The 21,438-nt window shown below is 44.2% G+C and overlaps 1 protein-coding gene across 18 annotated transcripts in view; it reads right to left on the bottom strand.

Moving 5' to 3' along the window:
• Positions 1-21,438, bottom strand: part of dlg1 (MAGUK family member discs large 1) — a 660,262-nt gene that overhangs the window by 90,004 nt on the left and 548,820 nt on the right. For 16 of the 18 annotated variants that reach the window (XM_076367771.1, XM_076367774.1, XM_076367773.1 and 13 more), the window contains 4 exons: positions 19,279-19,554; positions 17,369-17,581; positions 13,626-13,788; positions 10,909-11,044 (listed from right to left, as the gene is read on the bottom strand). In XM_076367771.1, the coding sequence (XP_076223886.1) occupies positions 10,909-11,044; positions 13,626-13,788; positions 17,369-17,581; positions 19,279-19,554 (788 nt within the window). The remainder of the gene's footprint in view (positions 1-10,908; positions 11,045-13,625; positions 13,789-17,368; positions 17,582-19,278; positions 19,555-21,438) is intronic. The other 2 variants (XM_076367772.1, XM_076367763.1) reach the window with 1 other exon arrangement.

The following is a 21,438-nucleotide window of genomic DNA, read 5'->3' as shown; positions in this document are numbered from 1 at the left end:
GAGCGTGCGAGATCTTTACGGTTTTTGGCGAGAGGAATTCGGATGAAAGCGCGATGTAAACAAAGTTCGGAGTGACTTTTGCTAAGGCACTGGGCGCTGTAGCGAAACTACGGTTGTCTGCGTCGAAGAGGAATTTTGTTCATTAATGAACTGTTGTTGATGAGTTAACATTAATATGAGAATGTCGGTAATTTTCTTAGATTTGCAGTTTAGTAATGAGTTCCGATCAATTTCGGAATGTTCTGGAACTTCGTACTATTTACGTTTATGATGGTAATAAGGAGAAGAATGGAAAAGGAAATCGTGGTCCATTTTCCAAAACAAAAGTGACCACAAGCTTCACGAACAGGTTTAACTTGACAAGACCGCCGTTCTTTCTTTATCCTTTGTGAGGAGTTGTTGGCATAACTCGGAGCTAATTAATGGAGTACGACCGGCACTTACCGCGTCCATAACCGGGAACTTTGACACCGTCGTTAGGTGCTAGCTTAAAACCTCTATCGGACAAGCGTGGGAATATGCACCCCGAAGGCAACGACTATAAAGCCTCGATAGAATTTACAATCTTCGAACGGCACGCTTCTCGGATGATTACCTGTTATCTCTAAACACGGCGATTCAACACGAATAACCTTCGATAAGTGATTTTGTTATTTATGCGTCGAGTAACTCCGAAATAAATCAACCTAACGCGTCGACTATAAAATCGCTCAAAAACGTCTACAATGAAATGAATACCAATGAACAGGTCCATTAATAATATAGGTAACTACTCAATAAAACTAAATGTTTTGTCTAGTAATATCTCTTCTTTATATCTTCCATCAATCAAATGTACTTATGGGGGGTGCATAAAGTTCCTGAGACAGTCGACGTCTTTTACGATTTCAGGCCTAAAAAGCGTAAATCAAAGGGGCGAAATACCGTAATCCAAAGGGAGAGTTGCACCCAATTTCAATTCCCATTCCCGCATAGAATTATTTATACGGCGCGGCACGGATCATGAAAATCCTCGGTCGGATACAACAAACTTGTTTACGAGCGGTTCGAGCCCAAAGGGCAACCCGAATGGCCGATACACGTCGGGCAACGACACTCTCTCGAATTCTTTGCTCCCTCTCGTCCCTCGGATCAATATGTTTTCGGTGTGACACGGCTGAGCCGATGGAACGTGTCGGAAAACTCATGGCGCCTTCGTTGCGGCCAACGATAAATCTTGATTCCCTGGCATTGATATGCGGCTCAGGCAAATGCTCTACCGGCGTTCGCAGCCGCGACCGAGATGGATGGATCGCTTCGTCAAGATAATTTCGATCGTCCCCTGCCCGAGACTCGAAAATTGTCTTTGCACCGTTCGCGTGGGTCGATCGTTCGGATGGAGAGCAAGACTGAGACGTACAATCAACGAAAAAAGTAAACCACTGCCCCGAAAGAGTCACCGTAGATCAATTGAAAGGAGGCTTCTGTAAATTTTGTTAAAAATATGGAAGGCTAAGTGCATAAATACCCATCATTCGGAAGACGTAGACGTACTATTCCACGACATTCATACTCCTAAAGATGAAGGATGCAATCCCTTTGATCAGCAAGTCGTGTCTCCTTTCTCATCCAATCAAAAGTCAACAAACAGCCCCGGCACCTTTCATCTGCCTCCAGTAAATTGAACAAGAATCTCGTCAGCGTGTGTCAATGAACCCGCACTGATAATAGATCATCCTCGCCGGAGCCTCAGGGGGGTGCAATTTAGACCCATAGAGACTCCAATGCCCAGCGAATTATTTATTATCAACGCGAAAGATTTAAAGCCTCCTTGAACACGGTGGAATCGGGTCCAACGATTAGAAGCTCGCGGGACGAAATAACCGAGACGGACGCGGCGATTGTGCGGCGGAGGACAAAGGTGTCCAGAAAGATCGGAAAATGAAACATCCTTCTTGTCGTTCGCGGAACGGTGGCTGGTCGCGTCGCCGACAACCGTGCCCGCTGCGGGCGCAAAGAGAAATGGCGAATGAAACCTCACAGGAACTAGAGAGCGCTGGGAACAATGAGACGATCCGGGTGTCGCGTTTAGAAAAGGCGACGCGACGCGGGGTTGGCGGATAAAAATTCGCCGGGCTTTTCTCCGGGGGAAGCCTGCGGAAAATCCTGGCCCGTTCAACCCGTCCGTATAATGGAGGATCATCTCGCGGCCGGGAAATCCATTATTCTTCGATGCAAAGTACCCTTTCCTCCGTGGAAATTGCTCGGTGTGAAACTGGCCTTAGCCCCGGCGCTACGCATGCTCCCGACCGGCTATTATTTCTCGGAACATTAATGGAAAAATGCTTGCCTACGAGACGGACATCATTTCCACGGATCCTTTCCACGCGTTCCTTCTTTCTGCCCAGACGGTTTTCGCGTGGCCGACGTCGCTCTTGAATATTCATGCGGATGGGTCGTTGAAGTCGTTAAGGTTCCGAGTGTATTAAAAGTCTTCGCGAAGCGTGCAGGCTGATTCGAGCTGTCTTTTTATAACGAGGATTTAATAGGTGAAAACATAACGGAGTTGATTAATTTAGGAAGCTTGGAATGATTAAACGCGCTTCGTTTGATTCTTCGTTCTGCGGTCGAAGGGACAGATTTATGTCAACGCGAGCTTTTGGCAAGCGTCGAAGGTCAGAGGTCATTCTTTTATTAGGTCCGTGTATTCATTCTTAGACGTTTCATTGATTTCTGTTTGTATGGGTTGGCTTCTATCGAACGTTCAGTGGAGAATGTACTGTTATGCTTCTCGAGCTTTTAGTATGTACCTACTTAATACTGGAAATATTCAGAATTCAAAGTGATTGGTCTAGTTTGTGACGATCGTTGTGTGTTATGCGACGATAACTTTTTAGCGACGAGTCAAGAATACGCGGACGTATTCAAACTTTTACTGCTCGTCGAATAATCTCAGTCAGAATTTGCACAACTGCATACATAATCGGGCGACCTAAGCAAATCGTACGCAATAAAGAGCGGCTGCCAAAAAGATCGCAACCGATTGCAAAAAATCCGCATACTTAGCCTACGAAACGAGGTTGGTGTCGTGCTGATTCCGCATCCTCAAAGCGGCGCTGACACCATCGCTCCCCGAAATCTGTCGTTCGCGAAACGACGCTAAGCGATGTTCGAATATCGCGATCGTCGATCGGGAGGGATTTTCGTTCAACGAGACAAAGCCGACATTGCGAAAACATCGGCTAGGAAATTACTTATCTATTCACATTTTCCCAGATATTATTTCGCGTTAATTATCAATCTACATCGGATTCATGGAATGCGAACGGAAGAATACATCGTTCAACGGGTAGAAATGTCGCGATTGAAAGTTAATGAATTATGAAATAAAACGTTCCATTGACAGCTGTTAGTATAAAGAATAGAATTATAAGGAGAATTCAGCGTTTAATAAAGGTTGAGCTGCTGAGCTCCCGGTGCAATTAACGATTTTGTCAAAATGCAAATGGCTGTTTCGACCGACTGATTGCCGCGTTTGTTCCCAAGCGGTGCATCAATCTCCGTGTCAATAAAGTCGATTCGACGCCTCGGTGTGCCGTTCGATTCCTCCCTACAGAGCACGCTTTATCAGATCGTCTCCGGTCTCTAATTAGAATTTTTCGTTTCCCTATCTTGTAAGTGAATACGGAGGGATCATTGCAAGATAATCTTTGGATACCGCTTCCTGTAGTTACCACCTCCCACTTAATTTCTAACTTCTCGAAGTTTCAACAAGAAGGCCAAATTGTACCGGAATACTCGAAAGTTTGTACCAACATCAAACTCTGAATTCGAAATTCTACGTTAAACTGGAAGCAGAAAATTCTACTAACCGCTTCCACGGTAACTTCAAACAAGTTCACATTATAGTCGAAAACAGCGGAGCATTGTGCCAACGTTTATACTGAAAATGTTAAATCAATACCGCGAAATTCAACTCGATTTCATGCTTGTCAGAGTTAACGTAACTTCGCGCGATATTCCGCGGATCCCGCAATCTCTGGAAAGAAGCGTATTTTATTCATATGAAAATCCCAGGACTCCCTTCAATGTTAATCACATTCGACACAGTTAAAACAACCCACCGGTGTTCACAGTAGGTCCGGCGTTAATTAGCGCGCCGTATTGATTATAAGATCGGCTTGAAATAATCCAATCAGCTTGAAATACACATGTCTGATACGGATGATGGTTTATCGGTATTCGGTATTATCTCGGCCGAAGATGCAACCAGATGCGAGCGAATATATCTTTCAGTGGGCCAGATCGATACGAACGATACCGCGTATTACGTAAGCGAAACCGTCGAAAGCCAGCTCGCTCGTGACCCGGGCCAGCTCTGACCTTGGCCTGCATTCAGGACTGCAGCTGCAGATGTAGTAGGTATAACCAACACCGCTGGCTCGCCGAGTGTCGTACACGCTCGAAGAACCACGTGCATGTGCACCCTTCTTTGCCAAAAGAGGCAGGCTATCGTGCGCTTCAAAACCTCCGACCCCTTCGCATTAAATGCTGGAAGTTACGCGACGTAACGCGAACTGGAAAGACTTTCAATTACCACCGAGGAACATATAATCATTTCACGTTATCGTTACGCTTCGAAACTCTTGATCCTTTTGTACGAAATATTCGAAGTAATATGACGCAACGCGGAGCAAAACGTTTTCCAATTACCACTGAAGAAATACTCATAATTTCACGTTGCGTTTTTTATTACATTTTCGATGCAATTTTACCACTGCCCCGGATCCACTTTAATTGGTTCGTTCGCGATGTGATGACGGAAATAATAATGAAATATATTAAAAATGGGGTGTCCTTTTTTTCGGTACGTGACACATTTATAATTGCACGTACGTTTCGGGAAAACAGGAGCGGACTGAAATTATTCGTTTCAGAAAGATATTGCGCTGCAGCCTTTCGAAATTGAAATTCGTGGAAATGATATTTGTGCCCCTTGGTTTTAGTGAACCTCCGACAATGGCGGGACTACACTCGTTTCGAGTGCTCGAGATATTCATTAGCAGCGGTAGCGCTGGAGCGCCATATGCTACAAGGTAATGTTAACAGGATTACCAACAGATGTATACTACGCCGAATTTGGAAACTGTTCAATTTCATTTGTTCAGCTGGAACAATCGTAGATTCGTATAGATTTCAATCTTTTCGAACAGTTTTATCGGCGACTTCTCCTGTCTGAACTTTCGGGGGATTACTTTTGAGACCGCCTGTACATCGAGGCACAAACACAATTGAGCTTTTTCCGAGTTTACTGGTGTGAGTGAGCAGCCGGGTCGGTGTGTTTTCCAAGCGCACGCGTGTATAGATCGGTGGTGGTTGAGCCACTGCATCTGTGCCAAGAATTCGCCTCTCCTTTACCCTCTACCCTCTCTCGGAGGGTGAGGCTGACCTCAGAGCGAGGCGCCGCTACTTCCTCAACTACCGTGCACACCCGCGGACAGGCTCTAACCGCTGACACGTAGAGGAAACTTCGGAGCTTCCGGTTGTAAGAAAATACTCGAGCCATTTCATTCTCCGAGCTGCCGTTCAAAGAAATATTTTCGATAAAATTCAACCACTCGACCGTACCGCCGAGTCAGCAGAAAATACTTCAAACAGAATTCGATACATGTAAATACTTCTAGAACTCAGTTTTATTTAGTGTACCATTTCATGTTTGTCTTCAACCCTTTGGCTGCGGTAGATCTTGACACCGTGCGTGGCGGAATTTATTGTTATCGCACATTTCTAAGATACTGTATTAAAACAATCAAAACACTGAATTGAACTAAATTAAATCAATATAAAATAATCACATTTCAATAATATATGTCTGACGGAAGATGTAATTGTTGAATTAGAATTCACTTACGTCTGATACGAGCGAGAGTTATTATATTATCGTCAATAACATTTTACGAGCGCTTGTAGACGCTTTCAGTTCGTTTCGAGCAAAAAATCGATTGAACCAGTAAAATTGATTGTTCTGTATTTTCTTATAAAACTTATAAAAATACATTTATTGAGACTTCAATTTCCTTATGTTGTAGTTTGTATTTATCTAAATCAATTTCTTGAATAATTTCTGAGAAAATCGTCTGCGCCTTTCCCACAATTGCGAAAGAAGAGACCCAAAATTGATCATTTTGACTCGTCTGATAGTCTCAATGTTAAAGTACCTTCAAGCGCCAATAGTAGCGAAAGGGTTAGCAAATAAATACTGTTTATAGAACCCGTTAAATCTTCCAACTGTGAATGTCCATCGTTGCAAGTCGTTTTATGGTGCAATTATTGCGATAACTTGTGCAATTCCTCTTACATTTGAAAATATAATTTAATCAAACAATCATACAAATCATATCATCATACGTATATCAGTTTTTCATTCGAAGTTCCAACGGTGTTTCACTCCGTACGACGCAAGGTCGAAAAGCACAATTTCGCGGGATGAAAACGGTTGCCGTTCGAAAATCACCGTAAAAATGGCGGAGGCTCAGAAAGCAACCGGTACCAGTGTATTTAGGCAGGAGCATTTTGGGTGCTCAGGTGCGTTCAGGATTTATGAAGCGCGTTTAACGAGCACGACCGTGCCGGATCTTTCACGGATACCGAGGGATTAGAAAACCATAATTCCCGATGATTAAACGCGTGTTATTTATCGAGGGGATTTGCCAGCGTGTCGCGCGCGAGCTTAATCACGGGCTTGCGTTGATTCCGACTGCCGAGCGGTAATTGACACCGGCGCAGTGAAATTAACCCGTGCATATCGAGAAAAACATTTGATACGCGGTTTCGTAACGCCGGAACGAATCTCTCGTGCGCGCCGCATAACGCAATTCGAGCGAACACAGTCGGAACGTGTAACGTGAATGGAAGTTCAACAAGTTGACGTCGAATGTACTCTTCCTGCAACTGCGAAAATTCTATTCCAGCATACGTGTTGGGTTAGTGGGCCAAGTCACTCCATCCTGACGCAGCTCCCGACGAAGGAACATTTGAATAGCATCAAATTACACGCGAGCATTTACAAGAAATATTCATTCGGTTTAATTGGTCCGCGAATATTATATTCGGGAGAGCATTTATTTCGTTGTTACGGGTATACAGTAATTCAATAGTGTACGATAATTTTATTAGTTCACGTGAGACTTGTGATTTCTTTGCATTTCGCGTGTCTGCAGTTAGCGCCGATGCATCATATCGTCGGTCTAATGATAATGTATATCTCACTGTAATGTCAGGTTAGGAGTAATTCCAGCTAATAATACTTCCTCTCGATAATTATGTTTTATCGACCTTTTTGCAATCGTCTGCCGATAGAGGAAGAATGAGTCACACTCGACTAATAACCTAGACCAAGTTCACATCAACTGGACCTCGCTCTTCCACTTGGCTAAGCCTAGAATCCCATAAGTGCTAAGCTACCGGGCCTCCACGGGCGTAGCAGTTAACCGAGATGAACTACGTGCACTTTCTTCAATGACATCCAGATATCATAACCTAGACTTGTCAGAAGCTATTAATAGTCTCTTCTTATTGGTACGCGTTTAAACCGCTCAACTGACTATTTCTGGCTACAGAGACTCCGGTTAACTAATTCGTTCTTGGTTCGCTCAGATTCAAACGACTCTTTATCGCTTCAAGGACATTCTATCCGCAATTTCGGAGAAAGAACCGCGCATGAGTTCTACTCGGATGTCCACTAAATGATTATCTTAATTCCTCTTAAAGTTCAAGCGGTGCGGTCAGGCTAAACGCCACAGCGTTCGCGGCCGGGGATAAATTACCGCTGCGGCATAATGGTTCCGGCTAATTTACGGTGGTAGAAATTAAAGTTTTTTGCGTACATCTACGCCGATGCCCGGGCGCAGTAATAACTCGTCCACCACGCTCCACCGACCCTTCTATTCTTTTCTCGTCCCGGTTGCATCCCCCGTTTTCCGCGCGCGCGCGCGCGCGTGCGGGAGACTCTATCTTCCGGCTTCTCCTTTTCCGGCGCTCCCGAGTTAGAAACACGCGAAATCCCCGCGGGCGAAATCCAATTCTTCGACCGCACAGCGGCGAGTGGAGGGGCGCGAGGCTTGAAACTTTAACCTGGAACGGGACAAGGGGGGCGGACGGGGGAAAGGACGAGGGAGAAGCACGTCCTATCCGGAGAAAGAGTGGAAGGAAGGAAGAACTAATTGCAGTTTTGACTGCTCCGAGAAATGCACTTGGGTAGTTGCCGTTAAATATAGCCATGAATGGAATATTTCATTAAGTGCGGCTCGGCGGAAGTTCCGCGCACCTGCGGGCGAGGTGAGCATCCGCACTCGTTCGCTTCTAGGAAGATGCTCTCGATATTTAGCCCGTCTAACACGATTATCCCGTCAGCGAGCGGGGATCCCAGGGAAATTCAGTTTTCCGTCTTATTCCAACGGACTTTGATCGACCTTTCGATGAAGAAGATTTAAGAAGGCTACAGATAAATGAGACATATGTACAGTGCAGCTCTGACGAGCTGACAGACAACCCACAAGCTGAAAAGTTATAGAGGCAGGGACTCGGCCATTCACGATGTTCGGGTCTTCTCAGTTTTCGACGCATGATCGTTATTGACAGCGCGATAGTAACAAAGGGCAGAGAACGAAGTTGGCGGTACTATGAACTTTGATCTGTATCGTTACATCTCGCTTCGTCGCACTCAACTTCTGTCCTTCGTTACTGCCGACCAATAACGATCATGCGTCGAAAACTGAGAAAGCCCGAACATCGCGAATGGAAGAGTCCCCGGTTTCTCCGATTTTTCAGCTTGTGGTTAGTTCGCCAACTCGTCGGAACTGCACTATACATACGTATAGATTGACCGCCTTAGATTTAGAATTTTCAAACTTACTCCTTACAGAAAGTTTAGAAGTACATCAAATTCCATAATTCCCAACGAATATTGCTCGCGTAGCATAAGATCGAGCCACGTAAAACATCTTCGACCGAAGGTCTCCGTTTCGGGAGCGCTAAACTCCGCACATTCGCACCCGCAGATTACGGGTTCCCCGTGGAACCACGATCGCGATACAATGGACGAGGTAACGGTTTACGATAATGCTTATTGAAGTCGTGGACAGCGCGGAGCTGGTACCGCCGTAATACAGATAACGTATACGACTACTGTCACTTGTGAAAACGCCCTCCGCGATATCGAAGTTAAACAGCACGCGGGCGCGGTCGAATTACAGGCTCCAACTGTGAAGCACTGAAACGGGATTGATTGTTCCTCGAGCGTAAGTCCCGCGGGTGTCCCAGTCGGCGGGGGACAGTTTGATAGTGCACGACCGACTCGACATTCGTGCGGCGTTGCGCTGACCTTAGCCCGTGTAAACCGGCTGGAATCGTTGTTGTATCCGAAAATGGGATGGCGGTGCTGGCCCGGTGTACCATAGAGGTCAGCGGCGGGGCACATAATGCGACCGAACCAATTCCGTCTCTGGCAGGCAGGGCCAATTCGATAAGCTCTTAATCCATCGGCAATTAGTCCGCGCAACGCCGCTCGCCTCCTTCTCGTTCGCGACGCTTCCTAAAGCTCTGGCTCTCCCGTAAACAATCGGCGTTTCTGTCCAGCCTCCTCGAGCAACCCGATTCTATCCAGGCGACCCTCTCTCTTCACCGCCGGCTAATTCAACAGTCCCTCCCGCGACTGTATAATTAACCACCGGCGGCTGGGGTGTGTTTATGCACGGAATGCGGCCGCAGCTCGTGCACGATGTTCACGGTCCGGCGGCTCGGACAATAGCGGAAAGACACTCCGCGCGGGTTCACGTTCTAACAGTTCCTTTGCGGGATATTTTTTTCTGGGAACTTCTGTTGGTTGTTGTTGTTGGCACAAAGGAAATGTGGATTACTTTCTAACGGTAGCTATTATTTTGTACTATTTTCTCCTTTTCACTTGACTCTCTTTGAATACAATCTCACTCGATTAGCCCTCTAGCCGCGGAATCCACGTCGCTGGGATTTTTGAAAAATTTTACTGTTGTTTTACGTGTAGAGCCAGATTTTGAAGTGTGTCTCGTTCAAAAATGTTGCCTTTGTCTTCAGGTGTTTTTATTATCTGTTTTCGTACTCCATTTGATGTTGCTTAAATTAGTAGAAGGTATGCATTTCGTTTGTGTTTTTGAAAAGAAACGCTCGAACCATCAGCAATCAGAATGATTTTTCTACAGTGTCTTAAGAAAGATAGAAAAATATATTTCTCAAGATTCGAAGCGACTCGGGATATTGCATTCGTGGAGATGTACAGGTCGGCTTTCTAATTCGTCACGAAAGCATCCTCGCGGTTTCAACAGCAAAATAAGAATGTCCGGACGAGTCGTTTTAACATTTGCTCACAGTTATTGTAAAGTGACTATTTTCGAGTCGAGTCTATAAATATTTCCACAAGAGATTCTCCCATAGATCGAACCGGCTGGTCCGAGATCTGCATCTTCGAAGGGTTTGTTGCGCGAGACTCGCACGCAACGTTCTTTGAGCGTTCGTGCCGTTTTATCGCGTTCTTTCACCAGGAATCTCAGCCGGCGACGCGTATTCCGTTCAAGATCGGGTACGTACGATAGAAAATGGGGAAAAAATGCGGAGGGAAATAACAGGTGAAAGGGGGGCCACGGAATCGCGCGATATTCGGGTGATTCGTTTTAAAAGAAGCGTACGTGATATTCTGGCTCCTTATTTTCCGAGCGTTCGGAGCAGCGGGTTCAGCGTTCAGAGAAAGACCCAGAGGAAGACGGGGGTGGCGTATTCGCGCGAGCGCGTCCGGAATAAAACGCGGAGTGGAAAGGAGACTTCAAAAGAGCGCGGGAGGGAATAGCTACTCGCTACTTTCGCTGTAAAACGGAGAAAGAATGCTTCGGGAGAACTCACCGTGATACGTCCTCCTGAGAAACAGCCCGTGGTGTGGCCGCGCCGTGGAGAGCGAGAGAAGACGCGTGACGTGATTCTTGCGAGTACGGCAGAGTCGAGTTGTTCTCCAGCGCCGACACAGAACCATTTTGTTTTCCTGTTTATGTGAAAGAGAGGAGAAAAAAATGAATGCCGACGGTTTGGAAATTCCCTTTACTAAATTCAACTTCGCAACAGCTTTGGAGATAAAGGTTAGGTGGCGCGAAGTTGTATACATTGAACGGAAACGTACGTTGAATAAGTACTTTCGGGTGTAATAATTTCATTGTCTATTCTTCGAAATAAATAGGTTTCGTTTCATGCGATTCTTCTTCGTGAGAATCTACTGTATTGAAAACTCGGTGAATTGAATTTTTAAGGGACGTTCAGATTTTTCGGTGGGTAGCCACGGTAGTTCTCGTTTAGTAGATGCAACCACGGGTCCGAATCGTGTCTGTTATCCAAAGAGGTGGGTGTTCTGGGAATTACCGACTGTTATCTCCACTTGGCTCGCTTGCTTCTTGAGTGCATCGGCGACGGGAGAGAGAAACGTCGAGCCAGAGTGAAATAGAGCGAAAGGTTTAAACAGTTCCTCGAAGATGCGGGGATAACTTGGAGTCTATTAAGCGGGGACTACTGTACGTGGGGATAACTTCGAGTCTATTAAACGAGAACTGCTGTATATTACTTCTGTAAGCTTTAAACTTGATTAGAATCAATAAAGAAATTTAATGCCTCCAATTATTTAATATATTACACAGCGTCTTTAAAAAACCATATAAAATTATAGACGCTATGTAGTATTCGCTGCACCGGCAACGCTCTCAAATTAAACATCACAGTGGATAGTAATTTTCTAGTTAAATATTTGAAGCTATATTCCAATCACACAATCAGAACATACAATTATTTAATTATATTATCTGTGGTTATTCCACAACCAGCAATTATTCTCTACGAAATCATAATCCATTTGCGTAATTTCATTGTTGCACCGTCACGCTTGAAACGAGGATAATCTCCTCTAATGGTGCATCCGCTATTATCACTCATTGATCGTCGAAAACTTTTCTGGCCCAAGTTAACAAGAAAACTGGGTCGTCAAAGGGGAAGATGAAAAAGAGTACCCACCCCGTTCCAGGAAAGAGAGAATAAAATTTCAGTACCAACGGACTTATTAAAATATCTAGCACGCGTAGTCGAATATCCTGTACACAGGAACGTCGACCCAAAACAGGGTCTTCAATGAAAATCATTGCAAATTTCAAAACTTTCGAGATACTGTCCAAATTTAGCACACCGTTACTCTCGAGAGTATTGAAAGAGGGAAACACAATTTCGGGGTCCTGTCGTAATTAGATTCCGGCGAATCGACTCTCTTTATAAGGTAATTCGAATGTGACGGGGTTAAGCCCGGCGGTTTTCGCGGTTCTCGAACGTTTCGCGTCGACGGCGACCGTCTGGTCGCGAAATGACCCGGCGCGGCACAGCCTTCGCGGAGCGGGAAGGAGTTTACGAGCACGACTTTATGACCGCGATGAATAAGTTACGCCCGATCGTCGGGCCAAGCAGGAAACCGGAGACCCGCGGAGAAGTCACGGAGATCAAAAATTCATTTCCACCGTCGGCCATGAGAATCCTGTGTTTATATCCGCCGCGGGAGACGCAGGAACTGAAAGAATCACTGGTCGTTCGAATTTTAGAAGAATCACGCCATACATCAAATGTTTATTCGCTTCCGAGCGACAATTGAGTAATAGTAATCGGTCGTCGAAAATTTTAAGCATACCTCGGTAACAAGTAACCGTAAAGGTAAAAACTAAAACAGAATCGTTACAAATTAACCCTTTGCACTCTATAGACTCCACTCTACAGCACTATTTACAGAATCGAATATTATAGTAACCGAAGTTGGAAAAACTACTCAAAGATTATTGCATTCGCCACAAGCATAAATGTTGTCTTAAGAAGGAAACTAAGAAATCTAAGAAACGTTAGAATACAACATTTTGAGACTTTCACTAGTGGTACTATGAAAATGGCTTGGAGTTACTGGTAGGTTACAAAAATAGGCTGGAGTGCTGAGGGTTAAAAGGTTCAAACGCTTAATTCGAGACCGCTGTGGACTATTCGTAGCGATACCCGTTAATTCATTGTCAGAGATTAAGCTGCGATTTCACTCGAAATACGGGCGGGTGGTCCAAAGAAGAGTCGCGATCGTTATTTGAAATTTCGCGTGAGTGCAAAGGACGTACAATTGGAACGAAAAAATTCCGTCTGAGCACGATGAACGCCGAAGAAATATAAATGCCCGGGACGAATTTAATTCGCCGGACGTTAAAGCGTACGTGTTAGCGACAATTTTCCGCGGGGTCGTGTTTAATTTCCAGCGGCGACGGGAGCCGCTAAACGGCGAAACGGTGGAATTTCCAGGCGCGAGACGGTTCCCGTTACAAAGCGGCCAGAGAAAGAATTTCCTCCGCGGCCGGGTCCGTGTCCGGTGACATGAACAAAAGTGACGCCGGCACTTTTTCGCGGTGCGTGAAATATTTATCGTTCCGGAAGGCAGCGTCATGAAAATTTGAGAAGAAAAGATCCCGAAAAAGTCCTGGAACGAGGTCCGCTGAGGTACCGCGGACGCGTATCTACGTGAACGTGAATAATATACGTGAATAGAAAACCGGGCAATGGCAGCTTACGTGGTTGCGGCGAGAGCGAATTGTCCGAGGCCATCGGGGGTGGTGGCGGGGGCACGATTCCGGTTTCCGGTTTCGCCACCAGAAGAACCACGCGATCCTGGGTCGCCTTCAGAGTCGCCACTGCTTCCTCATGCGTCACATTTTCAAGGTTCTTGTCGCCCTGCTAGAATGAAAGGGACCCTCTTTTTATCTTACATTCGACTGTTTGTCAAAACAGACTCGCACAATAACGAGCTGAACGTTGCTGAACGTAATTCTAGATTCGTTAACATCGTCAAGCTCGAATAATCCCTCGAGTGTACGTGTTAGGGAATAGGTAAAGAATCATTAAATAACTATTACAATTGCGCGTGTTTCAGAGGAATACTCGAGATGTTATGACACTTCGAAAATCATTTTATTTTCTGACGTTTGAGTTGTATGAGCAAAAAACTAGATCCATGAGTATTTGCCTCGTAAATGTACAGATGAAGGTTAATATTCTGAAAATCTGTGGAATTGATGTACTAATAATAAATTTGAATAGAAAGGCACGTTTAATTAGAAAATGTACATTATATCTGTATTTAAAACGAAACATGGACTTCGGTGATCGTTTTATCGCATGAAATATTTCTCTTTGTTCATTAACGTCGTTCATTCGTCTTAATTTTCTAACGTATTCCTTTCTACCGCGCCTCTACTTCCCATTTTTCATCGGGAAAGCTGTAGGAAAGGGATAAGAACGATATAGACTCGGGAAAAGGTGAACCAACGCCGCCGCGGCACGCTCGTCGATCGAGATTTAGCGAGCCGCGATAATTGATTTCTCCCGTTCAATTTCCCCTATCAATCATCTTCCTTGCGCTCCTTATAGAACACTTCGAGATGGATTATAGAACAAATATCACAAGAGTTGCCTGCTTCGTCTTTGTCTGTCGGTCGTGTTACCGTAAATATCTATATTCAAGCGTCAAGATGACGCATCTCTCAGTGCACGCTGCGTTTTTCACACGAAAATGAAACAGCTAAATCCTTCCCCCGCAATCAATATCAGCGATGTCATTAAGTTGTTCCGCAAAAAGTCTCGTTTCTCTTCGATAAATCATCGAAAACGCATTCCTTTTTGCACAAATTGCGTTGAGAATTGGTGCATAAAGAGACACGGATTTACTGCAATCGTTCATCATATCGTCACATTCTTCTCTGAAAGCCATTCCCATAAAATACAGGCGACACGAGTATTCCGAAGCAGTTAAAATTTACATTTATAAAACGAACATCTCCATAGAATTCTTTAATATATGTACATTTCCACTAAAATTATTCTTCCTGTTCCGCGTTTTTCATTTCGACGCTCATTCCTTTTCTTTCTTACGTTAACTTAATCATCGTCTCGTGTTTGTGTATTTCTTTACGTTTACGTAACTTCCCTTTCTTTACGCGCTACTCCTTTCCTGTTTTATACAATCGAGAATTGTTGCAAGTACACGTGAATGTTGTTACGTAAATTATTGTTATCGGACTGAATACACAGGTTCAATAAACCGAAATGTTTTGTAAGGGAGATCGTGTTCAGCCGCCGTTTCAAATAGTTACATGAACTTTTCCAAGCTGAGACACTGGGAAAAATGACTGGAGAAGCGATAAAGATCACAAGGAGAAACGAAATTGTAATTGACAATTGGTTCTGGCGCGCGCAATAGACCCGAGGATAAATATCCGAGCAGTTACGCAAACAACGGGAATGTCGCTTCGTCCGGTGTTTCACTTCCATCGTCTGCGTGTTTTTAATTTTTTCGGTTCGTTGTTGCACGCTCGACGGTTCACGGGTCACGCAGGAAAAACGAAGCTCGGCCGAAAAAAATGAAGGCTCCAGTTCCGTCTATGGTAATTATCCGGGGGTGGCTGACACGCGGGAAAAAAGTGAACATCGACGAAGTTCCTGGCCAGCGTCATAAACAACTGACGAACTTCCTGCACCGTTCGTTGTTCCCAAGTATATGCAGACACGCAATCGCACGGAAACTTAAATCGACTCGCCGGATCTGCCTCCTACAGCGTCTCGGAAACTTTTAAATATATCGCTCCCCGCGAAAACGTCGATACAACTTCGATACTTCGGAGCGTCCCGGCGTGAACCTATTTATTACGCGTTACGTCCACTTTTTAATGGACAGACTATCGATTACAATGGCTGAAATTTATATCTCAGGTGAAAATGATTGATATCGGGTAGAATCAATTTTGCATTATACGATCTATCATTAACGTTCACGTGAACGGGACGTTCAGTTTCACGTGTATCTGAGCACAGACGAAAGTTCGCTTTTTCATTCTGCGAATTAGTTGGAAGGTGAACGCATTTATAACGGTGTCAACGATGGAATCTAATTTGATCTCGTTTCGCAGAATTTATTCGCGAACAAGTTCCGAAAACGCGGCGAAAAAAAGAACGACCGAGAGCGAAAAACTGATATCTTTGAAGTCATCGTTTCGCGGTAACGCTGAAATGTCCCTGTAATGATTTTCGCGCGTTTCAAATTGCGCGCGGCGTGGTTATAAATCAACCGGACCTATGCGGCCGCTTTAATCGTGGCTTTTTCGGTGCGGAGCCTCGAGGGAGGACGACGGGAGAAGAAAAGAGAGGCCGTCGAAGCGAAAAATCGCGGGAAGCTGCGAAACGACGAGGCTCGCACCTGCAACCACAGCAACGAGGCTTCCGTCGCTGACGAAGAGCTATCAATTACTCGTCGCCATCAAAAGCCACTCTGATCTATTTTTCGCGTCGCCCTTGCCTGTGCTCGTATGTCTCCGGTTCGCTGGAGAATTTTTCGAAACGAGTTTCCGAACGTTGAAAATCGCCGAATTTCTGGCAGCTTGTTAAATTGCAGGACACGAAAGCTGCGGGAAATCCAGTGATCTCTAATTGATCCTTTTAAATTGCAAGCTACGAAACTTACGAGGAATTCAATGATTTCTAACTGTCTTTTCAAATTGTAAAATATTGAAGCTGCGAGAAATTCAGTAATTTCAGTAAATTCAGTAAATTTTTAGGTTGTATGATATGAAAGACCATTTAATGTTTGACAAAATATTTTGTTTTACTTTTGGACAGTTGAAGCGTTTCAAAAGTTACACGCGTAAATTTCAAGATTCCTCGAATGACGAGCTAGCATTCTTTGTTTTATCCGAACACGGTGGAATTTTTATTTGCAGGGCCTATAGGCTCTGTTCCGGGACAGGATAGTTCCAAACCCAATTGCGAGTACACGTGTGCTACCTTTTTCTCTAAATGATAAATGATCCTCTTGCTTGTCCGGAGCGAGCACACTTTGTCTGCATGAGAAATCATCTAATCAAGAGCAGGCTCCTTTCTTACTCTGCGCGAGGGTGCTTCAGAATCATCAGTCACGTGAAAATTGTAAGAGGGACCAACTGAATCGCTATTTTTCATGTACATCTGCAGTTCGACTTTCAAGATGTGTGCAGTAATAAACAATGCATCGTTTTCAGGAACCCTCATTGTTCTCATCAAAGAAACTTGTTTTACATTTTAGTGAAATTATCACGACATTGTAAACACAAGTAATAAATTACTTTCTGATTTTCATTCGGCAATCACAGAGTTTAAGAGAACGGCATGTAAAAGTCGGAATTGGTCGATAAATCATCTCAACGATAATTCGATGATCAAATACGGAGCAACGGGTTTCAGGGCAATTAAATGAAATCGAAAAGGAGATAGTGGTCCCATAACTCACCAGAGCATTCCTGACGGCCACCAATTTGTCTCCAACGACAAGGCGACCGTCCACTTGAGCCGCTCCGCCTTCCATAATTTTCGTCACGTAGATTCCATTGTCACCGGGTATATGCTGATTGCCAATACCACCGGCGATACTGAAACCGAGGCCCTTGTTACCCTTAATTAGTTCGATTTCGATCAGCTGCGTGTGCCTTCGTCGTCGTACGTACTGAAAATTGATGGAGAAACATTCTTAGATAATCTTCCATGAAACAATGTTTTAAATATATATATTCAATTTTTATTTCAAGTTTAAGTAGTTAAAGGTCAAGTATTAAGGAGGTAGTGTACTATTCAGTAAAGCTAAATGAATTCGTAACAAATAGAAACAATCTTCTTCACTATTTTCCTTTTAAGCAGTTATTGAAATATTTAAGGTTTCACGATTGATAAATATCACAACGAGGCCGGCATCAAAAGAAAATAATAATATCTAGGTAGTAAATTCTTTACGCTTATCCTGCCCATGTTTCCTAGGCACTCGAGGAAAGTTAATAACGCTGACGCGAGCACGTCCGAGAGTTTCAAAAATCTCGCGGACCCGAGGAACGCAATATTTTCAGTTTGCAACGACCGCCACGCGCTGACGCGATGAAAGTCGCTAAAAAATTTTTTCGGGTCTCATTTCACACTGGCCTCGCGTGTCTTTTTTTCATGTTCCCGGTTCTTGAGTACATACGTTTGACGTGCTACTGTAGCTTTTATTACATCCTGAATCAAGCACTTTCTACTGTTTTTGTTAAATACTATCAGTTCTGCAAGTTGTAAGATCTTTGACTTAATTCTCGATGTAAGTACACTTATTAGTTCATTAATATTCTTATTAAACATTAAGTTAAATATTAAGGAGGTAGTAAGTGCTACGTGCACGGAACACGAGGACTAAACACCTAATGCATCTGTATCTATATTCCGCCCGTAAACTGAACAAAAACATCAAACCTCGCTGCAATATATTTACACAATAAAAGTTTAGTGTATAAACCAGGGGCAACAATGACCACCTGAAATATCGCTTTAATTCCCAACATCAAGATTTAGGCGATGAGATATCGTGGCAGCTAAAGAAACGCGAATGACCGGCATTATTTCACGGAGGAAACTGGGAGTCCCGGTTTCCCGCAAGATATACAACCAGCATTGTCGTCGTACACGATTATCTTGCGTCGAGCTGCCGGATAATAATTGGATGTCTAAAGGATATATCCTTACCACCTGAGCCTGTCTCATTGCATGAAAAACGCGGTTTAAATATTCCGGAAAATTCATTCAATTCCGGTGAATTACATTTTTAGAAAGAGAAAAACAGGGGGAGAAACGCCAATTTCACTTTAAAAGCTGTCCGGAACGGTTATGACGTCAGATACAGAGATATGACAACTCTCAGACTCATTAACTATAATGCAGGCTCTGACGTCGCCGGAGAAATCCCAGCGAGACGATCACTCAAGCCGCGTCGGTCGTAAGTCGTTAGGGTTTCGGGTAGTTTCCGAAGAGTAGTTTGTTTCCGGGATGTGGATTAATCTAATTTCCCGAGAGGAGGTTGCTCGGTTTAGCGACATCGCTTACTGATTTTAAAAGATGTCGGGGAACGGGGTCGAAGTCGACGGCAACCGTTTCTAACTCGATTTGTATCAATCGTTCGGTTGATTTATCGGATAACTTGATATCTTCGATGAAAGCGTCTGCTTCTTACCAAGTAACTTCATTTATATATTTTCATAGGGGTTGAAGGATTATTTTAGGTTTAGCGAAGATGTTTCTTTGTTTAAATAAGTCATTGAGCTTTTTAAAGGTTAAAGGATTAACGTAAGAAACGATCCTAATGACATTTTGCAGCGACGAAATGAATTGAAATAGACTTACTAGTTTAACGGTGTTCCCTGCACGCTTAAGCGCGTCGACGGCTGCCGCGTGTGGTACGTCGACAACGGACACGTCGTTCACCTGTAGTATCGTATCGTTGACACGCAGGCGGCCGTCCGCAGAAGCGGCGCCGCCGGGTATAAGTTTCGTGATGTAAATGGCGGTGTCGTTGCCAAAATGGGGATTGTCCGTGCCACCGGCGATACTGAACCCGAGGCCGGCACCACCCCTCTCGAGGACAATCTCCTCGTACTCCCAATCATCGTCTCCATTGACCTGAAAATAAAAATTATTACCTCGATAAACACCCTGTTCGTTAAATAATCAAATCACGAATGAAAAAATTTGTTTTTCTAACGAAATTGTCAGTTAAGATTGCTATTGCAAGATTCGTCGCGAAATTCTAACTCAAGCGTTGATGTTTAAAATATTGTGAAATAATTACACTGATAAGCAGACTGTGAATATTCACACAAATTTAAATTTTTCAGAACGAAATTACACGATAAAGAATGGTTTTCCCTAAGAGATTATAAAAATCGCGATACGTTGAATATTTGATACATTTCTTTATACCGCGCGCAATCCGTGGAATGTTGAGTTTCTAAATTTCCCAAAAATACACGAAGATCCATAGTCTACTGATAAATAGACTATTAAACAGAAGGACAGCCTAACGAATACTAATCCTATGCGCCGCAATTCAAGGGCAAACTCCAAACCGACTATATTCGCGAAGATAATTGGACGATACATCGTCGGAATGAGAGTGAAAGGGATTGATACCTACCCAAACACTTGACGGTGTATACGTAACCCTAAATCTACCTGGGCAAGTAGTTTACGAGTGTCAGGGTATTACTCCTCCATCAAGATTACAGGATTTCCCGAAGTTGAAATGAGCCCTAGGATAAACTCTGAACACTAAATCGTAGCTACCGCTGGATTCGTAGCTGGATATCGTTTAAAATTATTACAGAATAAAATGAACAGAGAACGAAGGGGTGACGGTACGAAAGGAATTCGAAAGCTGTTGGTAAGAACGTAACGCGTGGCGCAACAGAAAGCACAGATCACACTGCTAATCCGGTACGGGTCAGTTCCTAATTACATGAGGGACTAAGCGCCCCACAGAGCGAAGGAGTTAACTGGTTAATTGATTTTGAGACCCGCAGAGGAGTAGATTAGGTCGTGGCGAAGCTTGGATCGATGGCGGCGGGTTATGGTCATTAACACAGGAATGGTGATATCGTATAATGACGTTACAATACGTCGAGCCCGAACGTGCTGCCGTCACAAAGGAAATCCCATTGATCCCGGCAACAATGAAACGAGACTTCGCCACTTCTTCGCCCATACATCTTCCAAAGAAATTTACAACGACGTCAGATTTAGCGAACAATAAGCATTATTAATCTCTTATCTAACACGGACGTGGTTCGTGATTAATCTTCTCAGTATCCCCTAACTCTTATGTAGATCAGGTCAATTGTGATTCAGTAGTCCATGAACCGGGCGTGATTCATTGATTACTGTAAACGAGACTTGTCTCTGCCAACCGTAAACAATTCAAGTTAAATATTATTTTCTCGATTATAAGGAACTACTAAAGACAGTCCAAAGGATCAACTATTTTTCATGATTTTCAAGACCCCTATGAATAACATTGAGAACAGAAAATAGTGATGGAACAGCTTGACCAGCAAAAATCTACACAAACCTGTAACGGTTCCCTTCAACGATTCGACACATGGTAGCCACCGCGTAATACATAAAAACCCCTGAAGCCACGTGTGCCAACAAAGAGAACTTCCCGCAGACTCGGGGAACATATGTTCAAACACAATTAATTCGAAGGAACGGTGAATGATTCAGAGTTCCAGGTTACATCGAGTGAGCGACCCCGAATATTGAATCCGGATATCGACTACAAGGCGACGGAGTAGGGGTCGGGGGTCGCCGACGGTGACGCTGTGGGGTTGAAACGCGGCTCGCATTCCGAAACGCGTCTCGCGTGCCGCACGGTATCGCGATGACCCGCTCCCGCGCAATCACGGGGGTCTCCTCGACAGATTTGATGCACGCGGTCGCATCAGCACATATTGCCTGCGGAATCGCGAATTAATCGTCCCGAATTACCATTCTATGGAGCGGAACGGC

Source organism: Nomia melanderi, chromosome 5 (assembly GCF_051020985.1).
Source record: "Nomia melanderi isolate GNS246 chromosome 5, iyNomMela1, whole genome shotgun sequence".
In the NCBI taxonomy this organism is placed as follows: Eukaryota; Metazoa; Arthropoda; class Insecta; order Hymenoptera; family Halictidae; genus Nomia; species Nomia melanderi.
Note: the sequence above shows the minus strand (reverse complement) of the source record. Positions and strands in the feature narration are given on the sequence as shown.